Source organism: Crocuta crocuta, unplaced genomic scaffold (genome assembly GCF_008692635.1).
Source record: "Crocuta crocuta isolate KB4526 unplaced genomic scaffold, BGI_CrCroc_1.0 scaffold61, whole genome shotgun sequence".
Lineage (NCBI taxonomy): Eukaryota > Metazoa > Chordata > Mammalia > Carnivora > Hyaenidae > Crocuta > Crocuta crocuta.
Genome location: NW_027528369.1, coordinates 7,423,380 through 7,447,188, shown reverse-complemented (window position 1 = coordinate 7,447,188; position 23,809 = coordinate 7,423,380). Strand labels below are relative to the sequence as shown.

Genomic DNA, 23,809 nt, shown 5'->3' with positions numbered 1-23,809 from the left:
CGCACGGTATGTAGTCTGCGTATGCAGACGGCGGGCAGCACAGATGGGCTGTAATAAAAGAGACTAAAATTGCTCCCCCCCTTTTAAAATTTAATCACTCCCATCCTTCTCGTTCATTCCTAGAAGCTGAGGCTAAATATAAAACTTCTTTTTTTTTTTTTTTAACTTTTTGCATACTTTGGAAACCGTTTCAACCTACTAGAAAGGTTCCAGAAACAGACCAAAACCCCCCCCCCCCCGCCCCAAACTCTGAACTATTTGCAAGTGAGTTGCAGACCTGATACCCATTATCCTTAGATACTTCATGTGGCATTTCCTGCAGGCAAAGTCCTTCTTACATAATCAGAGCACCGCCTTCAAAATCAGGAAATGGGACTTGCTACACCCCTGCCCTCTGCTTTCAGGCGGCCGTGCAGTAATGTCCTCCCAGCAGAGGGGGCCCAGGGAACCTCAAGTTCACGTTCTGGTCATGTCTCTTGAGTCCCCTTCCATCTGTAGCCACATGTCCGCCCGTTCCTTGGCTTTCGTTTCCTTGGTAATTTTGAAAATTCCAGGCCGGTTTATTTTGAAGAGTGTCCCTTGATTTGGGTTCTGCCGCTTCCTCCTGAACTGATTCAGGTAGTGCGTCTTTGGCCGGAACCCCACAAGTGATGCCAGCCTCTTGCAGTGTGTCTGGACGTGGGTCCGTTTGCCCCATCGCTGGTTCCCCTGGTGAAGCTTGTCTGCGGTAGAGTTACCCCCTTTCCCTCTGGAGATGAGCGTTGAGCTGGGAGGAATTCTGGGACCGTGTAAATGTCTCATGCCTCCAGCTTTCAATTTCTTTATAAATGTCGTTAGGATCTGTTATTTTCATTATTTATTTTGATGTGCACATTGCCCCACGCTGGCCTCTGTGTTCGTCACACTCCCATTATTCTTTGCGCGTTTTCTCACTTGCTCGCACGAGATGGTCCAGACTCACCTGCCCGGTCTGGACCTCACTTGTCTCCAAGGAGCCTGGTTTCTTGTAACGCAGAATGGCAGGTAGAAGACCAGTTCTGGGCACTAGATGGGCGCCGCTGGCTGGGGCGTCACTGCTGCCGTGTCCTTGGCAGTAGACAGAGCTGGGGAGTGGATGGATGCGCGTTTGTACGTGTATACGTACACACACACACGTATGTACTTGTTTCCACATCTGTGTGAATATCGAGAACCTGAGTTCCCACCAGCCCTTCCTACTTCGCTCTGGTCCTACGTGGAGCTTTCACATTCTTTTCCTTTTTCGTATCTGTGACTTCTGTCTCTGACAGTAAGAAAGCTGCTTCCCTCCCATTATCCGTAAATATTGATTTGAACAAATCAGTTTTCTCCGTCACTGCCATCACCCCTCTGAGGCCCCGAGTCCCCTTACCAGCCGCCTGTCCGTCACGGGCCCAGGGCTCCTTCACCCCCACCAGGCCACCATGGCTCTCCCACCAGCACCTGCCTTCCTGCCCACAGCTGAATTATGCAAAAAGGGAAGGAGAAAAGCAAAGATAGAACTCTTGTTTCTTTTTTGAGCACCCGATGGCTCAGTCAGTCCAGTGTCTGACTCTTGATTTTGGCGCAGGTCGTGATCTCACGGTTCGTGGGTTCGAGCCCTGAGTTGGGCTGTGCGCTGCCAGTGCGGAGCCTGCCTGGGATTCTCTCTCTCCGCCTGCGCTTCCCCTGTGCACTCGCGTGCACGCGTGCACTCTACGTCTCTCAAAATAAATAAACTTTAAAAAAAAGTTTCTTTTCATGTATGTATGTGTCTGTGTCTGTGTTTACGTGCTCTGCTCACTGCTGCCTACGTGCTTGCCGTCAGCTGGTGAGCTTGCCTCAGGGAAAATGCTCACCGGGTTTGCACTGTGTAGGCAGGCTGGGAGTGGAGGTGGGGGTCCGTCGTAGATGCAGGGGAGTAGATGTTCTAGATGAGGAAGGTGTAGTCTGTGCCTTCGAATCCCCGGTAGAGCAGGCCGTGGGGACCGGTATGTCTGAAGCGGATGGGCCGGGGCGTGGTGGCTGGCCCTGTCCCCAGTGCCCGTGCCCGCATGCACCAGCCTCTGTGTCTCCAGTGGCATTTTTGTTTTCCTCCACGCAGATTTATATGTTGAAACCCTCTTATTTTGGGATTGAGAAACCATAAACTTCAGGGTCAGTATCATTTTCATGGGCCATCGGTCTTTGAAAGCAGTGCCTTCTTAGAACCTAGATCTTAGAGGCGCCTGGGCGGCTCAGTCAGTTAAGTGTCCGGCTCTTGGTTTCGGCTCAGGTCATGATCTCAACGGTGAGCTGTCAGTGCGGAGCCTGCTCCGGATTCTCTCTCCCCTCCCCCACTCAGACTCGCTCTCTCAAAATAAATAAACTTAAAAAAAGAAAAACCATTCAGAGAATGTAAGCAGGTCAGCCATAGCCACACAAAAGTGGGAGGCGCCTCCTTGTTCCATCATTTCCCCCCCACCTACCTTATCTCCACGGGGATTCTTCTTCTTGAGGGTGTCTTACTTCCAGCCACTGGCGGGTTTGGAGGCTGGAGAAGGCTGCTGGCACTAGTGTGGCCCTTTTGTGGAAGGAGCCAGTGACCTTTTAATTAGTAAACCAGCAGTCTTTTTTCGTTTGACTACCCTTCATCATGGAAAATTTTTTCACAGATTTTGGGGATTTTTGTTTTTATTTATTTTTTTAATGTTTATTTGAGAGAGAGCAAGAGCCCGCAGGATAGGGGCAGAAAGAGCGGGTAGAGAGAACCCCCAAGCAGGCTCAACACTGTCAGCACAGAGCTCATTGCGGGGTTCAAACCCATGAACTGCAAGTTCATGACCTGAGTCGGACTCTTAACTCATGGAGCCCCCACCCCCACCCCCCAGGTGCCCCTAGGGTTTTGACCTCCCTAGTCCCTCTGCTCTGAGCCTTGCTGACCCACTGCTAACGCTCATCCTCATTTTCACCAGTTCAGAGCTCCGCTCCCACTGGTATCCCCACGCTAACGTCCCCTGCACGTTCTCCGCCTGGGTCGGGGGCAGAGGCCATCGGCGTTTGGGTGGAGGCCGCACTGGTGTTCCTGGCCCCTCTCTCGTGTGCCCCCGGATCTGGTTGTCAGGACTGTCTCACTGCCTTCGCGTCTGTAACCTTCGCCCTGTTCACACCGCTCCTGCCCGGAGCCTTCCCGGAGGTCTCTGTGTCTGTCTGTGCCCCCTCCATGCAGAAGCTGGAGCGAGCCGGTTAGTGTGCCCACAGGCCTGTCCATCGCTCCTCTGGCCACATCCTGCCTTCCCTCCCGTTCGTTCGGCTACAAGGCTTCTGTGTCTCCCTCCCCATCGGTCACCTGTCCCTCCTCCTCCATCCCCCCCTTCCTCTGCTCCGGCCACACTGGCCTCTGGGCTTTCCTTACACAGACCAGGCCTGCACTTGGCCTTCCCCCGGCCTGCAGGGCCCCCCCGCCACGCCCCTGGCCCCGAGCTTCCTCAGAGCCCCCTTCCCAGGCTGGCGTGGGCTCCCTGTCACATTCCCCTTCGGCCTTTTTCCCCCTCTCACAGTATAGGTAGATGCCACCAGCTGGATCCCGCAGGTGTTGCTGGTGCACCCTCCCCCCCATGCTGGGCCAGTGCCCTGACGTCGGGGTTCGGTTGGGTTTTGTGGGCTGCTCTCTTCCTGCCGCCCGCGCGGTGCTTGGCTCTGTGGCCGTGTGTGGTGTAGGAGTTGGGCCGGACCGGGAGCAGAGCCGCTCGCAGNTGGCGGCACATTCTGCTCTGAGCTTGCACCTGCTCGAGGCGCCCGCTTCCCATTCTCTTTCCACCTGCAGCCCGGAGTCTCAGGCCTCCCTCCCCGCGCAGATGGCTTGCTGGTCCCTTGCACACCCTGTGGTTTTCTGGCCTGTGACGCAGCTCTGTTCAGGCTGCAGAAGCCTCCTGTCCGGCCCGGAACAGCTCCGGGTGAGGCGTCGCGGCCCTGTGTGTGCGCCTCTCCGGGGCCAGCCTGCGCTTTGCTTAGCTGTTGGCGTTCCCTTGCTGGGCCACACCTTAACCTTGGAAAAAGCACGATATAAAGTTGTATGATGTAATGGGCACGTTTAAGCAGAACATCTTAGAGCTATTGCAGTGCCATGCTTTCCAAAACCTCAAAAGTTTAATTTTTCTATTTGGGAGAGAGCCGATTACCTTAGGCGTTTTTAACGTTTAAAACCCCTCTAACCTTTTCTTCCCATTTCTCTGTCTTTTAAAGTCAGTCTCTTGCCTCAGTTGTGCGAGAACATCAGCCGTGTCTTCCGCGTGGGCTGGGTGACGTGGGGCCGCTGTCTGTGCCTGTCTGCGGGCTACTTTGGAGCAGGTTTAATTAAAGTTGATCTGACACAGTTAGGTCTAAGATTTGCTCACTAGTATTGCTCACTAATACGTGCTACATGTAGTCCAAATGGTCATAGGTTGTTTGGCCTGAGGCAGACGAGTTGAAGCTCTTTTGCTTATTTTTTTTAAACTTGCCTTAATTGAATGAGAGACTCATTTAAATCTTTTTCACTAAAGTTCATTTAAAATAGCATGAGAACTCTTATTACCGGTGATTAGCTCTATCTTTTTTGACCAGTAATACTATAATTGAGGCATATGCTTCGTGTGATGCTATTCTGTGATCCTCCATCACTGCAAGTATCCAGTATAAAAAAACTGGGGCTCACTCCCCCGTGGGTTGTTATAAAACATGGTGGAGTGGCTTATTTGCTGTCACCTGTTGCTTTTCTTTGGTCTTTCCGTTCTCTTTGGTTTTAATTTCTTTATTCTTGGTGGTTGCGTTCTCACTGTTGTTCTTCGTGTTGATAGGGAGATAACTTCTGACATTTCATTTCCATCTGATGAGCTCCGTTCAACCAACCAGAGTCTCCAGGGCCAGAGAAGGCCAGGTTTTCAGGATCGTGTGTGGTGACAGCAGTGACACCCTAAGTATTAGACTTTACAAACTTCTTTAGATACTCTAGCCTTATGAGTATTTTCCTGTGTGTAGATGCACATCCGGATAGTTCCAGAAACCACAAAGTTCTTGTTGCTCTAAAGCACTAGATTCTGCCAGAGCAATGGGCTTTAATAACTTGGTATGTCTGTTTAAAGGGGACTGACTCCTGGTCCTAAGTGTGTGTGTGTGTGTGAGTGTGTGTGTGTGTGTGTGTGTGTGTGTATTACTGCTGCTCCATTTTTGTTGTGAAGAATGATCATTTTTCCTGCCATTCAGATACTTGAAAGGCATCTGCGCCTGCGTGAAATGTGACGCCCCCCATAACACTTTTTCTAGATGCAGTTAATCTCACAGACTGTCCTGTATCACTTCCCAGGAAAGAGGTGATCTGGTTTTATAACCTATTTAGTAGCTGGGATTTCTTCAAGGTGAGGCTTCCTGTAAAATAAATTGAGTGACGGTGAAAATGTTCTTATCAGAGACTTGGCAGAAGAATGGGGAAATTAGTTTGTTCTCAGGTGTTACTTTACACCAGAAAGTTAGGCTTCATACCACACTTTTGCCTGAAGGGGTGGAGAAAGGCATGGAGCTGGGGAGGAGCCTGGGGAGGACTGCTGGAAGGAGGAGGGTAGCCTGCGGGGTGGGGGGGCAGGGGTGGAGAGCGGGGCCCAGGCCCCTCCTCCTGGCGGGCTGCCAGGGTGGGCGGTGTTTTCTCCACATGCTTTCTTTGACGCTGCCTTCAAACTCTTCCCACCCCTCCAAAGAAGTGAGCAGTAACTAAAGAAAGAAATGATCAGGGGTTGCGCGTCTGTAGTCTGTCTCGAGTTCTCACTGGGTGTCATTGGGCCCCACCCTCGCCCTGCTCTCTGTGTATTGCAGGCCGCCCAGGGCGCCCGAGTGACTGCCGCCCGCTGGACTGGGGTTCTGCGCTGCAGATGGCGAGTAGGACTCACTTGTCTGGGCTGCAGTGAGAGGTGCCCGAGGCCCAAGATGGAGAAGAAACGGAGAAAGAAATGAAAGCCTCTTTTCAGGCCAAACCACAAAAGGCCATGAAATTTACCTTTTATTTACGGTGGACAAGACTATAAAATGGCCGATCAATGATGTTTCGGCTCTTTGCCGAGACAAAAATTAACTAATAAGGAAGAAAAAAGTGCGATTTGAACATATGCGGTTTTACGACCCTGTTCACTTATGACCATGAAGCTTGTCAACACCTGGCTGCCTCTGCTGGTGGTTTTGCTCTGCGGGAGGAGACAGCTGGGTGACAGACTGGACAAGAAGGCCTTCGAAAACGCCCCGTGCCCTGGCTGTTCCCACCTGACCTTGAAGGTGGACTTCTCCTCGACGGTCGTGGAATATGGTAATGATCTTTCAAATGTTAGCCCCCCCCCCTCATTTTTTAAACATTAGCTTTTGTCAAAAAAGACCTTTCCCTCTTTTCTACCATAAATTTGAAATGAGGTGAGCTCACAGTGCTTGGATGTTCGCGCTGCTGCAGTTTGCTCTCCTGGGACAGGTAGCTGCTGTGAGGCAGAGAGACTGGCATTCAGAATTCCTTCCCTGAGACCTGATCCCCTGGAACGGATGTCCTGTGGCCCCCGTGTCGGGAGGTCCCTGAGATCTGCATGCTGAAGCTCGCGGCCACATGTGAACAAACTGGCAGTCTGCTAGAATCCACTGGAAATTCCGTTACTGTTTCAGTGAAATACGACTGGGCCTTTACCTATGAGTCCCTTTTTCGTATTTGAAAAACTTACATGCATCACTTTGTCATGTATTTGAACTTGTGTTAATATTCGCTTTTTGAGAAACAGCACAGGTATCGAATTTTATGTGATGTCAGGGGGTTCGCACAGGGCTCCTGTGCAGGGTTCTGGAAAGTGCCGTGCAGGGCATTTAAACCAGGCTTTGGGTCTTACTGCTCCTTAGGCTTTAGGATCTGTAAGGTTTCCGTTACTTGAGAAGTTGTAGTGTAGCTGTGCTCCTCTGTTACACCATGTGGACATAAATTCTTGTTTTTATTTGTGCTCCTCGGTTTCAGAATACATTGTGGCTTTCAACGGATACTTCACAGCCAAAGCTAGAAATTCTTTCATTTCAAGCGCCCTGAAGAGCAGTGAAATAGACAATTGGAGAATCATTCCTCGGAACAATCCATCCAGTGACTACCCTAGTGATTTTGAGGTGATTCAGATAAAGGAAAAACAGAAAGTGGGGCTGCTGACCCTTGAAGATCACCCCAACATCAAACGGGTGACACCCCAGCGGAAAGTCTTCCGTTCGCTCAAGTTCGCGGAGGGTGAGTGTCATGACCTTGGTCTCGTCTCTGTCAATTTCTGCTTCATGTGGGTTGAGAGAGAGAGAACGCACATGTTCACTGGTGATGCGCTCCACCCCCCTGTCCCCCGACCTTCCTTGGGCACAGTTTGAAATGGGCAGGATAGCAGAGAGGTGGCTCGTAGATACTCAAGTTCCTTCAGCCAGTTTCGGCAATTGTGAGCATCTTTTTGCTGAGAATTTAAAAAATGAAAAATGGGCTTCATGCTATTCTGGTGGGAAGAAACCTGCCAGTTTGCAGTGGAAGAAGGTAGTGGTCCCTGTTTCTTTCTGCTGGGACGGATTTTTCACCCAGCACCCCCGGCGCCTGCAGACCTGAGGCCCCGCGTCCCTCCATCCCGAAGTGGGGGAAGGTGTCTTTGACTCTCCTCTTTGGTTGTGTTGTGCCTCTGTCAGTGTGGGGGGTGTGGGGGGTTTTAAAGTGTTTTTTTTTTTTGTTTTTTGAGAGACAGGAGTGTGGAGGGAGGGGTAAGGAGGGAGAGAGAATCCCAAGCAGGATCTCTGCTGTCAGCGCGGAGCCCGATGCGGAGCTCGAACTCACACATGGCGAGATTGTGACCTGAGCCGAAATCAAGAGTCGGACGCTTAACCGACTGAGCCACCCAGCCACCCCTATGTGTTTTTACTTTTAAGAAATCTTGTAAAATGTCCTTTCTCTGGGTTTCGTTTTGGTTTTCTGAGAGCCTCCTGAGCTCGCATGGGTTAGCTGGGCCTACTGCAGCCATCGGGTGTGAGGGTGGCCGGTGGGTTGATTATTCTCCTTGCACCTTGAGGCCTCACTCCCGCTTCCTGATAACTTGGGCTTATCAAGGTAGAGTTTGTCCTTCAGTACTAAACTGCCTGTTTATTACCTACCAGTTTCCAAAGCTTACCTATTACCAGAGAAGTTTTTTCCCCATTTGTCATAACTAGGGTAACAAGTTGCGACTTCTAGTATCATTTACTGTCATTTCTTTCCCGGAAAGGAAAGAAAATCTTGCTCTTCTCCCTTTGTCCATCAGGTACTAGGCCTGGGAGTCACGGCAGCTTAGAAATCGCACAGGTGTGGTGGGGGCAGCCAAGCTCATTTGCCTAGTGTGCCCAGCCAGCTCTCAGGGCAGCTGCGGAGGAGTCGGGGGCTCCCTTTCTCGGAGCTCTTTGGACCAGGCCACATGTGCTGTAGTGCCTTTTCTCTTTCAGACCTCACAGCTCTCCAGGAAGGTAAATACACCCCACACCTCGTACAGTTAACCACATGCCTGCATTGCATCTTTTTATTGTAAAGAGCTCCCGGGACGTTTTAGGAAACATGGGAGTGCCTAGCATTTAGCACAGCAGTCATGGAATCTCAGGTGCGCCCTCTGCCGGGGCCGTCAGGTGTGGCACTCTCGGCTCCTCCTATATCGCCCAGCAAGTGGCAGCAACGCCCCCGCCGCCCAGGGTCCTCAGGAAAGTGAAGGACTTGTGCACGTGTGAGCACTGAGCAGAGCGTTCAGGGTGTAAGTGGCCATTAAGTACCGCCGACTTCCCTGGCTCTGTTGTTCAGAGGCTCCGCCCTGGTTTGGCTGGAACATGTCCCACGCCGGGTCCCACCCCTGCTCCGTCCCGGGCTGTGAGACAGCTAGCCTGTTTCCCACAGGACAGGACTCACAGATCCTGCGAAGACACCCGCGGTGCTGCCCGCGGCAGATTCTCCTCCCCAATCCCCCAGCGGCCCCTGCAGTGACCCGAGTTCAGGTGCACTCACTTCTCCTTTCGGCACTCTCCAGTTCTCCTAGTGAGTTGCTCTTCCCCAGGGAAGCCCAGAGCTGAGCTTCCCTGGGCACGGTCTGGTCTGCATCGGGTAGATGGCACGGCCCTGCCATCGGCGCCCCTGGCGAGGCCCCACGCTGCTGGCTAAAGAGCAAAGTCACATGGCACGTTAAGTGCGGAATTTCAGGCGCTCTGTGCAAATAGTTACTCAATGGAATTGACAGGACTGGGTGTTTTTCCAGCTCCCGGCACTTTCACAGGAATAGAAACGATAGTCGTTTGCTGCAGAGGCAGAACTTCAGGGGCGCCTGGGGGCCTCCGTCGGTTAAGTTCCCTAGCTCGATTTCAGCTCAGGTCATGATCTCACAGTTCGTGGGATCGAGTCCCACGCTGGGCTCTGTGCTAATAGTGTGGAGCCGGCTTGGGGTTCTCTCTCTTCCTTTCTGCTCCTCTCCTCCACATTCTCTCGGTCTCTTTCTGAAAATAAACATTAAAAACCCCTGAAACTTGAGCAGTGGTAGTTGAAATGTGCTCTTCTGAAAACTGATTTGAGGTGCCAGTTTTCTTCCTGACAGCATGGTCCTGGAAGGTAAGGAGGCTCTTGTGTTTCCTTTGCTTTCTTCTTCTTCCGTTTTTAACGAAGTGAGGTCTTTACAGGTAGCGAAAGCCCTGGTTTTCCTTGCCCAGGCGGGCGGGTGTTGGCGAGTACAGTCAGCAGACCCCGCACAGCACAGTTCGTCGGCCACGGAAAGCCCTGGCTCCTTTCTGGTTTTGCTTTTTGAAAGGAGACACTCTGGGCAGCACGTTGAGGGTACTGAGCAGCATATGGTTGGGAAAAGGTCCTACTGATGTTTGACCAGCGGTCGGTGTGATGTAAAACATGTCTTTTACTGTCCCAGAAGCCCAGCGCTGGGAAGCGTCACCAGTGGTCAGTGGTCATTTTCTTTGTTTTTTCTTTTTGTTTTTGTTTTTAACCTTCTGGTTCAGTGAGAACCAGTTGCTGATGAAAAATCAGGCAAGTCATGTTTCTCCAGTTTTAGTTACGATTGACTTTCTTTCGAAGTGGTTGTTGGGCCCGCTGTGCCTTCTGTCGGTTAGATAAACTCAAGCAGGGGACTCTCGGGGAAGAATAAGGATCACCGACTGATGTCCTGGCGGTGCGGCTGCCGGGAAGGACCCCCTCCTTCGTCACCTGGGCTGTCCGGGGGCAGTGGTCGCTGGCGGCTGCTGGCTCCTTGCCGAGTGGCTCCTCACCTGACCTCTGTCCCCTTGTTTCTCGCTGACCCCGCAGCGCCCTGTAACGAGACCCGGTGGAGCCGCAAGTGGCAGTCGTCCCGACCCCTGCGCAGAGCCAGCCTGTCCCTGGGCTCTGGCTTCTGGCACGCCACGGGGAGGCACTCGAGCCGGCGGCTACTGAGGGCCATCCCGCGCCAGGTGGCCCAGACCCTGCAGGCGGACGTGCTCTGGCAGATGGGCTACACAGGTGGGTACTGCCGTCCCCGCGCCTGCCCCTGGCCGCTGCCCCCTCTGCCCTCGGCCACACGGGCGTCTCTGTCTTCGTGGCTGCTCTGTCTGTCCTTTCCGTATCGTGTCTGCTCCACAAGGCAGGCTGAGGAGTGTTTCTCTGGGCGGCGTGTCCGGAGGTCACGTTCGGAGCTGGTGACTTCGAGGTCCTGTCCCTGGAGCGCGGTGCTCTCTGTGCAGAATGGCCAGGCTGCTGTGCTGCACCTGGGGGCGGCTTGTCTCCGAATGGGATGGCATCGCGTGGACGAAAGCTCCCAACCAGAGCGGGGTTTCCTTCCTGATTTCCTCATGGCAGAAAATCCCTCTCGTGACCACGGTGGGGCTTGTACCCTGACCTAGACGGAAGTTTTTCTAGCCCCCATGTGTCACGGCTGGTCTCGGGGTCCTTCCCCGTGCCCCCTGGCTTTGGAGACCCTTCCCTCTTCCTTGCTTTCCTCAGCTCCCACCCTGCAGAATGTCCTAGACACTTAAACTCATGCGCCTAGTGGACTGACCTTTTATTAAGTGTCATCTCGTGGTTTTGTCTTTTGAGGATGAGACCTCTTCACAGAACAAATGCTCTCTAATCAGAAGAGCATTTTTTGTCCCCCCCAAACCAACTGGTTTTGGAGATAGCGTGTGCGTTACGTAAATGTACCCACTGGGCATTTGTTAGCTCAGTGTGATTGGTTACTCCGCATAACACGGTACGTGAGCACAGCTCTCACACCGGAAAGACCCCACCTTCCTGACATCGCTCAGCTGTTAAATGCTATGAGCGTCTTATATGTTTCTATAGAATTTCTAGAACATTTTGATCTGGCAGTATTGGTCTTTGGGCTGTGTCTGAAACATAGCAAAGGGTACAGGGTAGTGGTTTTCCTTTTCCTTAAAACGTGCTCATCCCGCTTGCTGCCGGCAGCCCCTGGGTGCAGGGGTCGTTAATGAGCAGCGTGTGGGTGAAGGCCCGGCACCATCTCCCCTCCCCTGAGGGGGTGTTCCTTGTGGGGGCCTGCGCTCTGTGGGGCCTCTCTGAGGAGGTGAGGGCGTGGAGGCCTGGGGGAGAGCACGCCTTGGTGGAGGATGGAGCCCCGGAGACAGTTGAGGGCTGTCCCAGGAGATTCTGCCAGAACCTCAGGTCTTGCTTAGCAGCAAATGAATGCCCCCCCCACACACCCCTTTTCCTCGTCTTGGCCCAGCCAGTGTCCCCAGAGCACCTGACCCAACTCTTGCGCTCTGGGCAGGCTCTGGCCTCTGCGGCCGCGCGCGCTCAGAGTCCCCGGGAGGAGTCGATTTTACGGACAGAGTCCCAAAAGGCGATTCTCCAAACACGATTGTGCTTGTTTTGTGGAATAAGGCGCAAACGTAAGGGTTGCTGTGTTCGACACCGGGCTGAGCGAGAAGCACCCCCACTTCAAGAACGTGAAGGAGAGGACCAACTGGACCAACGAGCGCACGCTGGACGACGGTGGGTGCGCTGTGGGGCGGCCCCGGCCCCTGTCCCCGCCCCGCGCCCGGCTCTGCGGGGTGGGAGCGCCTGGGCGCTCATGATCCCACGGTCGCGTACGCCAGTCACCCAGGCAGACCCAAGCTCGTGTGCCTTTGGGCAGAAACCTCTCACCGTCACGGATGCCGGGGAGCGGGGTGTGAGCAGAGAGGGGTGCCCGGTGCAGCAGCGCTCACTGGGAGGCGGTGGGGGTCCCCGGAACCGGGGCGGCCACGGCGCGGCCTGTGCGTCCAGGGCTCAGGGAAAGAGCCCGCGCGAACTGGCGGATTGAAATGCTGCGTCTCGGCACATGTCACCTGCTGTGTTTTGTGACCGGTCCCCTCGCGCCCGGCAGGACTGGGCCACGGCACGTTCGTGGCAGGCGTGATAGCCAGCATGCGGGAATGCCAAGGCTTTGCTCCGGATGCGGAACTTCACATCTTCAGGGTGTTTACCAATAACCAGGTGGGTGTTTCCGAGGGCCCCCGCAACGTGGACGGCAAACACGGGAGGGCACGCGCTCCTTCAGCAGCAGCCTCCTCGATGCCGGCCCGCTTCCGGCCTCCCACGGCCCGTGTGTCCCTCCGCTGCCCCTTCTGTGTGGCTTTGCCCTTTTGCCACCGGCCTCTCTCAAACCCTGAAGACCCCGCTCCGAGGGCAATGGTGGTGCCTCCCCTTCTCGTTCCTTCTTGGGTCCACGTGCCGGGCGCATTACACCTCCTACACGAGAGGAGGATGGCACGTTGGTGTGTCTGCCGCCCCTGCTGCGGGGTGGGGACGGGCTGGGGGGCTGGCTCTGCACCACGGCAGCCAAGGCCGCGCTGGCCGGTGCGCTTCCTGGCCCCGCTTCCTCGCCTCTCCTACCTCTTCACAGAAAGGTATTTGCTCATTTTTCAAATTTCAGCTTTGTGTAGATAGTACATAGTTCAAAAATACCTAAAGGCACCGTGGGGAAAATTCCCCCAGCCCCGTCGTTGTCCGGCAGGGACTCACCGTACCCCTCGTGTCCCTCATGTGACGGTTTCTTAATTTCACGTATTGCCTCTTCCTGGGATTGTTTTTGCCTGGACGAGCAAACGTAAACACGTTTCATTTTTCAAAGGCTTTAAGAGGCGTAATTCTCAAATATTACACCGATCCTGTTCCTACTAGAAGTTTTATTTTATAAAAACATCTGGATGGTGCTACACAAAGCAATTTAACTCTGTCAGGAAACAGGGAGAATTGAACATCAGAGAAACAATTCTGTGGAATAACTTCTCTTTATAAGATTTCCCCTTTAGTCAGTTGAGGAATAAAGAATATGGACAAACACGTTAAACTATGTAAAAACTCTGAAGGGGAAGTATCTTGGGATAAATCTTAAGGAGGGGCAGTTACAGGTTTGGGGGTTCACCCTGGAAGGTGTGCTTGAAAGTGACGAGCTGGAGACACAGGCCGCCCTCGGAACGCGGCGCTCCCTCGAGTCCGGCTGCAGGGACGGAGAATTTCCCGGTGCCGGAGTTTACGTTTCGGAGCACTCTTTGTTCTCGGCTTGGACTTCTGAAACTGAAGTTAATACGTCATGCTGCTCGGGAGGCTGTGCTCTGCCCTTAGCAGCAGACCCTCTCGTGGCCCCAAGAGGCCCCCCGGGGCACCTAAGGTCGCCCTTGGCAATTGAACTAGGTTTCCTACACCTCCTGGTTCCTGGACGCCTTCAACTACGCCATCTTGAAGAGGATGGACGTGCTGAACCTCAGCATCGGCGGCCCCGACTTCATGGACCATCCCTTCGTCGACAAGGTTGGTCTTGTCCCCTGAAGACGGCTTCTGCCGAGCGCTTCGTGCCAGCTGCGCGGGTGGCCCGTCACCACGAGCCGACTGCCGTGTGAGGGCGGCGGGTGGTGGCGAGCTCGGGGGACTCATGTCGGAGGCTGCGCGCTGTGCCCTGTCGGTTCCTGCTCCGAACGACGCGTGTCTGTGCCTGCCTGGGGAGCCCCCTCGCCGTGTCGGCTGCGAGGGCCCCACTGCTGGGTTTCACCGAGCACGCTGGCTGGCACACGTCCGTGCCTGTGAGGGTCTCGTGCTGCGTTCTCAAGGGCACCTTTTCTGAGGATTATTTTTAGGAGCTACAGGTATTTCTGGATAGTTCTGTGTTGATTGTTTGAGAGCGGTGAATTTTCATAAATAAATGTTTGCTGACCCTGCAGGTGTGGGAATTAACGGCCAACAACGTGATCATGGTTTCCGCTATCGGCAACGACGGGCCTCTTTACGGGTAAGTGTCTTCCACGGGGATGGCTTAGGGGTGCCTTTTCCCCCTGAAGTGAGTGTGGAGCCGTGGTCTGTCTGTGTCTGTCTGTCTGACTTTCTGTATCATGGGGACGCTCCGCACACAAGCAGCCAGGCTGTAACGGACCAGGTGCCCACCACCCACCGCCTCACTGGTCAGCACAGGCCCGTCTGGTTCCTGCTTCAGTATTTATTTATTGATTTAATTACTTCGCTGTAAGCAGTTTGGAGGTTTACAGTTTTTATTTTAATTAGAGGGAAAGCAAAAAAAAAAAAAACCAGGAAAGTTAGTTTGCTAGAAGTTAGAAATGAGCGGATTTCGCAGTTGCTGAGGCCTGCTCCCTGCGAGGCCCCGGGGTGAGGCGGACACGGGCCGGACGCCTTCTCAGGAGAGACGGGGTGCAGACGCATCAGGGCTGATGGAGAGTGAAACTGTGGGTGGTGTGACCCGCCCGACGGCCTCGAAGGCTTAAAAGCTGGGGTCGGTAGGACGGGAGTGGGGAGAACAGTTTGTGCGGGCATCACGGGGGTCTGAGCAGCGCGGGAGGCGGGATGTCGGTCAGCATGTCGCAGGCAGTAAACTTCTGTCCGCTTAGACCCCGATCTGCTTCCCGAGGCTCCGGTTTGTGTTCTGTGTGGCACCTTCTGCAGCTGGATGTGTGCGTGTGGCAGCCGGGTGCCACTCGCTGGGTCCTGCGGTGGCGGCCCTGGGCGTGGTGCCAGTCGTGAGGCCTGACCGACCTGCACGGGGCCCAGGGCGCGGAATCGGGCTGCAGCGCAGGTCACTGTGGTCAGAAGCTGCGCGTTGGCAGCCGGGGCTCCAGCCTGGGGTCGTTAGTGATGCTTGTCAGGCCAAGGGCCCGGGACTCACCGTGTCGCCGGGTGCCTGTGCCGTGACCCGCAGGCGCGAGAGGCGCAAACACACTCGAGCCGCAGCTCCACCGTGAGAAGCATCCAGTATCAAGTCATGGCCTCCGGTTCCCTCGCTTCCCCTGTCATGTGTTTCTCCTGTGGCCTCTTTCCCCAGTTCTGCCCCCACCCCCCCCCGCCCCCAGCCCAGAGTCCCCAGCCTGTCTTCCTGCTGCGGCAATGTGGGGTCATGCTGTGGGCAGAGCACAGGCCGCCGGGGGCCTCGCTCCTTGTCGCGGAGGCCGCCGTGGGCGGTGCGCGTGAGGACGGCCTCCAGCGGAGGGCACTGCGGACCCGGAGCCCCCCAAGCTTGCGGCGCCGTTCACTCTTCCTCTGGTTGTGGGTTTCTGCTCGGCAGGCAGATTCTGGCCGCTTTCTCACGCAGGACTCAGCAGCAGGCTGTCATTGCCTAATCGCATCCATGTTTTTCTTTTTCTTTTTTTTTTTTTAAATTTATTTTTAATTTATTTATTTCTGAGAGAGAAACAGCGTGAGCAGGGGAGGGTCAGAGACAGAGACAGACACAGAATCTGAAGCAGCTCCAGGCTCTGAGCTGTCAGCACAGAGCCCGAGGAGGGGCTTGAACCCACAAACCATGAGATCGTGACCTGAGCTACAGTCAGACACTTAACCGACTGAGCCACCCAGGTGCTCCAACGTCCACATTTTTCTTTGTGGTTTTCCGAGTCCTCGCTGCTCTAGCCTGGAGTCAGCAGACTTCCTACATGGGGTCAGACAGTGAATGTTTAGGGTTTGCGGGTCGTATGCTGTCGGTGGCCAGCACTCACTGCCCTCGTCACGTGAGGCAGCCCTGGCCTTGTGTAAATGAGCGGACGTGGCTGTGTTGCAGGGAAATGTGACGTACAGAAGTAGGCGACGTGCCCGTGGCCGTGGTTCAGTCGCTGCAGCCTGAAGGTGCTGGCTCAGCTCTGTCTCCCGCTGCCCCCTGCGCCCCTTCCCCGCCCCCACCCCCCTCCTGGTCTCCCTGCTCAGCCCTGTGTGTCTCCCCCCNCTGCTCTCCCTGCACAGCCCTGTGTGTCTCCACCCCCTCCCTGCGCCCTGTCCCTGCTTTGCTGCTGACCCTCCTCGTTCTGTTCACACCCCTCCCTCCAGCCGTCCTGCGTGCCACACACTGGTCCCTGCAGAAATCCTGTGGCTTCTGTGGGCAGTCACACTCGACGGCTTGTCTTCTGTGTCCCCGCATGTCCCTTGCACCCCGGAGAGGGCCCTCGCACGTGTGCTTGTGGAGCCGCGCAGGCACCCGGCCTCGACAGGCCCCTCCCTGCTGCTGGGGCCTCGGCAGCACTCGGGTGATGGCCCTGTCGTCTGTCACAGGCCGTGTGCTGCCTTACCCCATGGGATCCCTGGCCGTGAGCCCTCTCGGGTCCTGTGCCTTTGGCAACTTGGACGTCATTTTTAGCCTAAGCCTTAAAAATCGACGTTGGTGCCTCCGAGCAGACGCCTGGTCGCACGTTGGTGGCCAGTGCGCTAAGAAAGTGCCAGGTTGTGGTTCATATGGTCGGGTCGGGTAAAAGTACACAACCTAGACCCTTGTCACTACTGTCGCTTCAGCTACTCGGAATCAGTTGTGGTTATTGAATCGTCACCGAGGTCTGGTGTCGTGGTGGGTCTGTGATAGGTAAAGCTCGTTTGATGCTTTCAAACACTTTGGCCTCATCTTGACTCACATCTTAGAGCTTAAACGTTTTGTCATGATTTGTTTCACTGTGATTGCTCTGCAGATCCGGTGTGCTTGAGGTGTTGAGGAGAATTACGTGGTTGTCCTCTGCATCTTGTCTGGCCTGTGAGGGGCTCACCGTGGGGGCCTGGGGGGTTGTCCTCGGTTCGCGGGGAGGAAGGGAGCACCGTGCAGGTGATCAGTTGGGAACTGTGACTTGCTGATGGTGGCGGGTGCCCGCGTGGCTACCGCTCCTTCCCAGAGAAGTGTGGGACCTGGTGGGGGCAGGGTGCATACCCTGGGAACAGTTCAAAGCGAAGTCAGAACGTCATGACCACGTGAAGATTCTTGCTGGTCAGGAGAAGGGCTCCTCTGATCCAGAAGCACGAGGGAGAAGCGCATCTTGGGCCGCAGGGTGATTGATGGGTTGGGAGGGAGGGAAAGAGCGAAGGTGCTCCACGTAGGAGGTGATGGCCCCGGCCCCGCGCGCAGGTGACGGAGGCGATGGCCTTTGGACAGCCGTGAGGAGCCCCAGGAGACCCTAACGCCATCTCGGATTTTTCTGGGAGTATTGGTCCTTCCCTGAACGACTGATGTAAAATCCCCTCTTCCCTTGTGTTCTTGTGCCTCGTCGCAGCACTCTGAATAACCCTGCTGACCAGATGGACGTGATCGGAGTGGGCGGCATTGACTTTGAGGATAACATCGCCCGTTTCTCTTCAAGGGGAATGACCACCTGGGTAGGCCTCCCTTCGCCGCTGGGGTGTGTCGCACAGCGGACAGCTGGGGGGAGGGGGAGGCCGGGGTGTGGGTGCCTGCCCGGCCACGAGGACAAGAGGTCTGGCCTCTCTGTCGCCTGCCGCTCCGGGGTGACGTGCTCGGCCACGCCTGGCCCCCAGTGGTGCTTCCGCAGCCGCCGCCTCGTAACGGACTTCAGGTAACTCGCTTTCTCAGTTGCTTGGATTCACGCCCCCCTGTCCTGACTGGTGGGAAGGTGAGAGTCCTCAGTGCCAGGTGACAGTGGTCTCTAGAAGCAGGAGAAGCCCATGAGAGCAGCTTAATATCACTTCTGCTGCCATGGAAATAATTATACGTAGCTGGAAAAATGGAAATAACTCCAGAAGTTTAATTAATTCAACGACTGGGCCTCTGATCCCTCCTGCTTCACCCCCCGGAAAGGGTTGGCTGTGAAGTTAGCTGCAGCACTTGGGGACCCCTGCCTGCCTCTCCCGGGTGACTCACGGGCCGTGTCCGTGGCCTTTCCCCAGGCCTTGCTTCGTAGTGGCCTTGTGAGGGATGTTCCTGATGGGTCTGCAGCCCCTTTGCTCAGTGCCCCACATGGATATGGGTCCAGCGTCGGTTTATGTTGGAGTGCCAGGAAAGATTTTTCACTTCAACTTGCTGTACTTCTTTCCTACACAATGTAAGGTCCTGTTGTCATTTGTGTTTTGCCTCCATTTCCAGGAAATTTAAGAGAGTACTAAGTTAAAATATTTTTTTCTGACATTATTAAAGTTTTATTTTGAGAGAGAGCGCTAGTGGGGGAGGGGCAGAGAGAGAGGGAGAGAGAGAATCCTAAGCAGGCTTCGCACTGTCAGCGCAGAGCCCGATGTGGGACTCAAACTCATGAACCTTGAGATCGTGACCTGAGCTGAAATCAAGAGTCGGATGCTTAACCGACTGAGCCCCCAGGCGCCCCGAGTGCTCGGTTAAAATCTCGAGTTATTCCTGTGGTACCGTGTGTCCTTCTCTGTGCTCCTTCCCCTCCGAAGTCCCAGCTGAAGTCCCCACTGTTACCCTGTGTTTTCTTCCTCTGTAAAGAAACATTTTTCTTTTTGAACTTTTGATTTTAATTTCCTGATATTTTTGACGTATTTCTAATTTTTAGCTTAGAGATAGAGCACTCTCCAGTGTCTAGTCTCGCGTGGTAGCAGAATTTAAAATAATCACTTTTAATCATTTGATGGCATGACTTTTATACTGGTTACTATAAAACATACCAAAATTATTTTCTGCGTTGTCATTTAGGCTGATTTTTTTCTGTCCCAGTGGATTTTGGACCAAAACCAGTATGTTAGTAAGGTCAGGCTATGTGGAAATCGCCCTGTCTCTGGTTTGGTTCTGTCTCCCCGGAACCGCGTGCGGCTCTGTGCCAGTGGTGTGCCGCGGGAGGGACCAGGCTGCTGTCATTCGCAGGAACTCCCAGGAGGCTACGGCCGTGTGAAGCCCGATATTGTCACCTATGGTGCTGGAGTGCGGGGATCCGGTGTGAAGGGGGGCTGCCGAGCCCTGTCGGGGACCAGCGTGGCCTCTCCGGTGGTCGCCGGCGCGGTCACCTTATTGGTAAGGTGAGTGCTCCCCGGCAGAGAGAACGTGGTGCCAGCAGACCACGAGCTGAGTCGTGCTTGTCACCAGCTTAGGGTTTGAGAGTCGGCAGGACACCGTGAACCTTGCTCCATCTCTGTCTCCGTGTCTCCCCATCTCTGTTCCGTGTAGGGGACTCATGTGCGCGGTGGCGGGCCTGGGAGCACACTGTAAAGCCCGATGGTAAAGCACCGTGTGAAGTCACAGTACCTGCACTGTGTTTATGTCTGTTTTTGTTCTGGCCTGAGAGCGCAAAGGGGAGGGGCGGGGAGAGACGGAGGGTCCTGAGCGGGCTCCCTGCAGTCAGTGCGCAGAGCCTGATTCGGGGCTCGAACCCATGAAACATGAGATCATGACTTGAGCCAAAGTCGAGAGCAGGGTGCTTAACGCACTGAACCCCCCAGGCGTCCCTTTTCTGGTTTGTTTTTAGTAAGGACTTAGTTTCTAAGGGTGGTTTTAGGTTCCCAGCACTGCTGAGGAAGATGCTGGATTCCCCATGTGCTTCCTGTTGCTTGTTTTTAATGGGCCGATTCTGTGCTATAGTTGTAGTTGTCCCGTCAACACAAGCGTGTCTCTCAGGCAGGGCGCGAAAGTGAGCTATTTTCCTGCTCTGTTCTTTTCTCGGGGGTTCACCTTTTAACGGTGTCTGTTAGCTAAGGAGCCGTCCCAGCAGGCAGTGGGACTGACCGTCTCTCTGTATTTGATTCGCTCTCTGTCTCACTGAATCCCTCTTCTTTGGAACGGAGCTCAGTGATTGGCCCTTCACTTTGCACATGTGGAATCAGAAGAAGTTCTTAAAGACCGTTGACCAGAATTGACGCTCATGGGCTCTGACTTAGTCAGATGGGCCATGTTCCTTGATCTCAGAGCTCCGAAGAGAGGTCTTGGAGCCAGAATACATTTCGTATTTCCCCCTCAAATCTGTCTCTATTTAGATGAGGCTTTAATTGAGGTTTTGTATTGTGTTAACGTAAAACTGAATATTTGAACGTTACTGTATTCTGTGTTTAAAATTAAATTAAAACAAGGAAATGATAGTTAATGTTTTTACATTTAAAATCCTCTTTAAAAAAAAGTTTCTGTTGGTTTTAGCTTCTGATGCCTGGGATCTTTTGTTTCTTAGTCATCTTTGGTAAAGGTGGATACCGCCTCCTCCGCCCCCCGCCGCCCGTGTTCTCCTTTTCCCATCCGCTCTTTATAGAGTTCAGAGCCAGATTCCGGGAAACAGGGACCCCGGCCACAGTATACGCTTGGCAGGAACCCGCTGTTTCTTCCACTTGTCCGCACCCCGTGCTGCGTGCAGGGGGCGGGGGGGAGGCAGACTGCGGGGTACCCGGTGCGCTCGGGCTTCGTGCTCCGCGGACGGGACTTTTTCTCGAGGGCTCCTGCTGGCCGCCCTGCTGCTCATGGGAACAGACACTGGCTCCTTCCCCGCCAGCCGTGACCGCGGCCACACTGCCGACGCGGCAGACCTCTCCCCGCGAGGCAAGCGGGGAGCTGAGGGAGGAGGCTCTCTCTCCAGCAGCTTTCCTAATGGCAGCTGCTTCTGGTGTCAGAGGGGACCTTGTGCTTTCCTTCTGCCCCTGCAGTGGATAAAAGTGCCGCTTGTGGGAGCTCGGAAATGTGCCCAGGGCGGGTCAGCCAGGCAGGACTCCTCGGGGAAGCAGGGTATAGCTGTTCGCGCAGGGATGGGGGCTCGTGACTGCTCCTGAGCTTCTTGCAGCCCTTTCTTCTGTCATTGAGAGTCCATCTGGGACGCCTGGGGGACTCAGTCAGTTGAGTGACCAACTTCGGCTCAGGTCATGATCTCACGGTTTGTGGGTTCGAGCCCCATGTAGGGCTCTGTGCTGACAGCTCAGAGCCTGGAGCCTGCTTTGGATTCTGTGTCTCTCTCCCTCTGCCCCTCCCCTGCTTGAACTCTGTCTCAAAAATAAACATGAAAAAAAAAAAGAGTCCATCCCACTTCACCTCCTCTTTCTCTGCCTACATCAGATTTCCCATCCGGGGCTGTCAGAAATCCCGCCCACGCTTCCAAGACCAGCCACCATGGTAGAAAGATATTCAAGAACTGAGAGAAGTCTGTTTTTCTTTTTGCTTCCTGGATTTTGTCCTTTGCACTTAGGGGTTAAGTTTTGCCCGTATGCATGGTACACAGACACACAGAAATGAGCCTGCTCTGCCGCTGCTCCTAAGCGCTGATTGTTGATGCCCGCAGGTCACTAAGTTCCTGGCCAGGTAGAGCCGTGCCTTCTTTTGTCCAGGGGCGCTCTGACGGCACGGCGCTCACGCTGGCCTCGGTGTGCCTGGTTCTGTCGGGGCTTATCCACCTCTTGTGTCTCACAGGCCTTCCAGAACAACAAAGGCAGGCTGAGGCGACGGTGGGCTTCACTCAGGCACTGGGGCCCTGCCCATCCCGCAGACTCCGCTCTGGGACCCGCCTGTTTTCCTTTCCTTCCGCCACCAGGGGGCGCCCAAGCCATCTCCTTCCTTCTACCAGCAGGCCTCCATTCCCCTGGGGGGCCAGTAACTCTGCCCTGTTCCTGCCTCCGGTAACAACCTCGGAGGCCTGTTTAGTTGAGTCATGGGGAACGTGTGTGTTCTGCTAAATTTAGTATAAAGCCACATGGAAGGCTACGAAGTAGTCTGTCCTGAGACACTGCAGGATTGAGCCCAGGGCCCGTCTCCTCCTGCCCGAGCTTTACCAGAGATGCCCCCGTTACGTGCGGCACAGGATCCGAGGTCATGTGCTTGCACGACCACACGTCCGGGATAGTCCCGTTTCCCCCCTCCTGCCGAGAGAGCACCAGCAAACATGTGCTTTTCCCTCCAGCACAGTGCAGAAGCGAGAGCTGGTGAACCCGGCCAGCATGAAGCAGGCGCTCATTGCGTCCGCCCGGAGGCTTCCTGGGGTCAATATGTTCGAGCAAGGCCATGGCAAGCTGGACCTGCTCAGAGCCTACCAGATTCTCAGCAGCTACAAACCACAGGCCAGGTCGGTACACTTCCTTCTAGCAGACCCTTCCTCTCCCCCGGGCCCTGCGGGGCTCTTCCCTCGGCACCAAGTCCTGGCTTCAGCCTGGGGACTGATCACTGGCCACCAACACCGGACCCTCAGGGAGGGCTTCGCTGCTGCCTCCTGGGAGGGGCAGCCCGGCTGTGCTCAAACTGCTTTCCACGTCCTCATGTTCTGCTACTTAGAATATAGATAGTTTAAAATACTTATTCGTTACCTTCTTTTTACTTTTTTTTAAAAAAAAAACTTTTAGTGTTTATTTTTAAGAGAGAGTGTGAGTGGGGGAGGGGCAGAGAGAGAGGGAGACACAGAATCTGAAGCAGGTTCCAGGCTCTGAGCCGTCAGCACAGAGCCGGACGCGGGGCTTGACCTCATGAACCATGAGATCATGACCTGAACCGAAGTCGGATGCTTAACTGACTGAGTCACCTAGTCACCTCTCTTCTTTTTACTTCTGAAGTTTTCTTTTTAAATAATCTTAGGGGCACCTGGGTGGCTCAGTCGGTTAAGCGTCTGACGTCGGCTCAGGTCATGATCTCATGGTTTGTAGGTTTGAGCCCCGTACCGGGCTCTGTGCTGACAGCTCAGAGCCTGGAGCCTGTTTTGGATTCTGTGTTCTGTGTCTCCCTCTCTCTGCCCCTCCCCCACTCATGCTCTGTCTCTCTGTCTCAAAAATAAATAAACTATAAATAAATAAAGAAGACCACTTCTTTATGAAAAAAAATCTTAGGTTTGCAGAAATTTGCGAAACTAGTAAAGCAATCACATACCCTTTACCTGGTCTCCCCTGATGCCAGTGCCTTTGCTGGCAGCACCTCGCCCGTTAAAGCCAGCGGTGAGCACGGTACTGTGAGGGACCCGCAGACTCGGCCCCCAGGCAGAGGGCCCCCGTGCTCCGTGTCCATCCGGCCAGCATCCGGGCCTGTGCTGGTCGCCAGGCCTGGCCTCCTCTAGGCTTGGAGGCTTCTCTGTCTTGTGCTGTCCCTCCTGTGGGAGCCCTGGTTACTTCCGTTGTAGGTGGCCTGCCTCTCAGTGGGTGTTTGATGCTTTCTTGTGATTCGTTTGAGGTCATGTGTCTTTGATTAGAGTTGTTTTTTTGCTGCCAATTTTGATATTTTTGTTTGAAGTGCTAGATTTACAACAAGTTCCACAGATAGTACCCGAGGACCACATTGTATGTGACGTGGGGCAGGCCTCAAGGCCCGGGAGTGATGCTGCTCCGTTCCCGTGGCCCCGCCTCCGGACTGCTCATGTGCGCGACCCCCTCCCCACCCCGCGCACTGCGGTCCTGCTCCGGGTGCTGGGTCAGCCACTGTCTAGCGGTGCATCTGCAGGGCCCATCTGCCGGTCTGCTGCAGTGGGGACGCCTTCCTAGGTTCCCGTCCCGTCATCGCTGGTGGTGTCCTTGGGCGTCATGTGATGGAGGCGAGGTGTCAGTCTGCACCCCCTGGGAAGCAGTCCCCAAGGCGGAGGGGTGGGGGTAGAGATGCCCAGGAGATCCGCTGCGGGGAGGGGACAGGAAGAGGGAAGAGTCTGAGCGTGAGTGTGTCTGCTGACCGGAGCTCTTGAG

The 23,809-nt window shown here is 54.7% G+C and overlaps 1 protein-coding gene across 3 annotated transcripts in view; it reads left to right on the top strand.

Moving 5' to 3' along the window:
- The first annotated feature begins 5,827 nt into the window (after nt 1-5,827).
- The window catches only part of MBTPS1 (membrane bound transcription factor peptidase, site 1), a 38,902-nt gene continuing 20,920 nt past the window's right edge, over nt 5,828-23,809 (top strand). For 2 of the 3 annotated variants that reach the window (XM_077754068.1, XM_077754070.1), the window contains exons 1-11: nt 5,828-6,307; nt 6,989-7,246; nt 10,307-10,498; nt 11,876-11,986; nt 12,360-12,469; nt 13,670-13,786; nt 14,194-14,261; nt 17,500-17,602; nt 18,891-18,944; nt 19,059-19,210; nt 22,057-22,218. In XM_077754068.1, coding sequence (XP_077610194.1) covers nt 6,139-6,307; nt 6,989-7,246; nt 10,307-10,498; nt 11,876-11,986; nt 12,360-12,469; nt 13,670-13,786; nt 14,194-14,261; nt 17,500-17,602; nt 18,891-18,944; nt 19,059-19,210; nt 22,057-22,218 — 1,496 coding nt within the window. In that variant the 5' untranslated portion in view covers nt 5,828-6,138. The remainder of the gene's footprint in view (nt 6,308-6,988; nt 7,247-10,306; nt 10,499-11,875; nt 11,987-12,359; nt 12,470-13,669; nt 13,787-14,193; nt 14,262-17,499; nt 17,603-18,890; nt 18,945-19,058; nt 19,211-22,056; nt 22,219-23,809) is intronic. The other variant, XM_077754069.1, reaches the window with a different exon arrangement.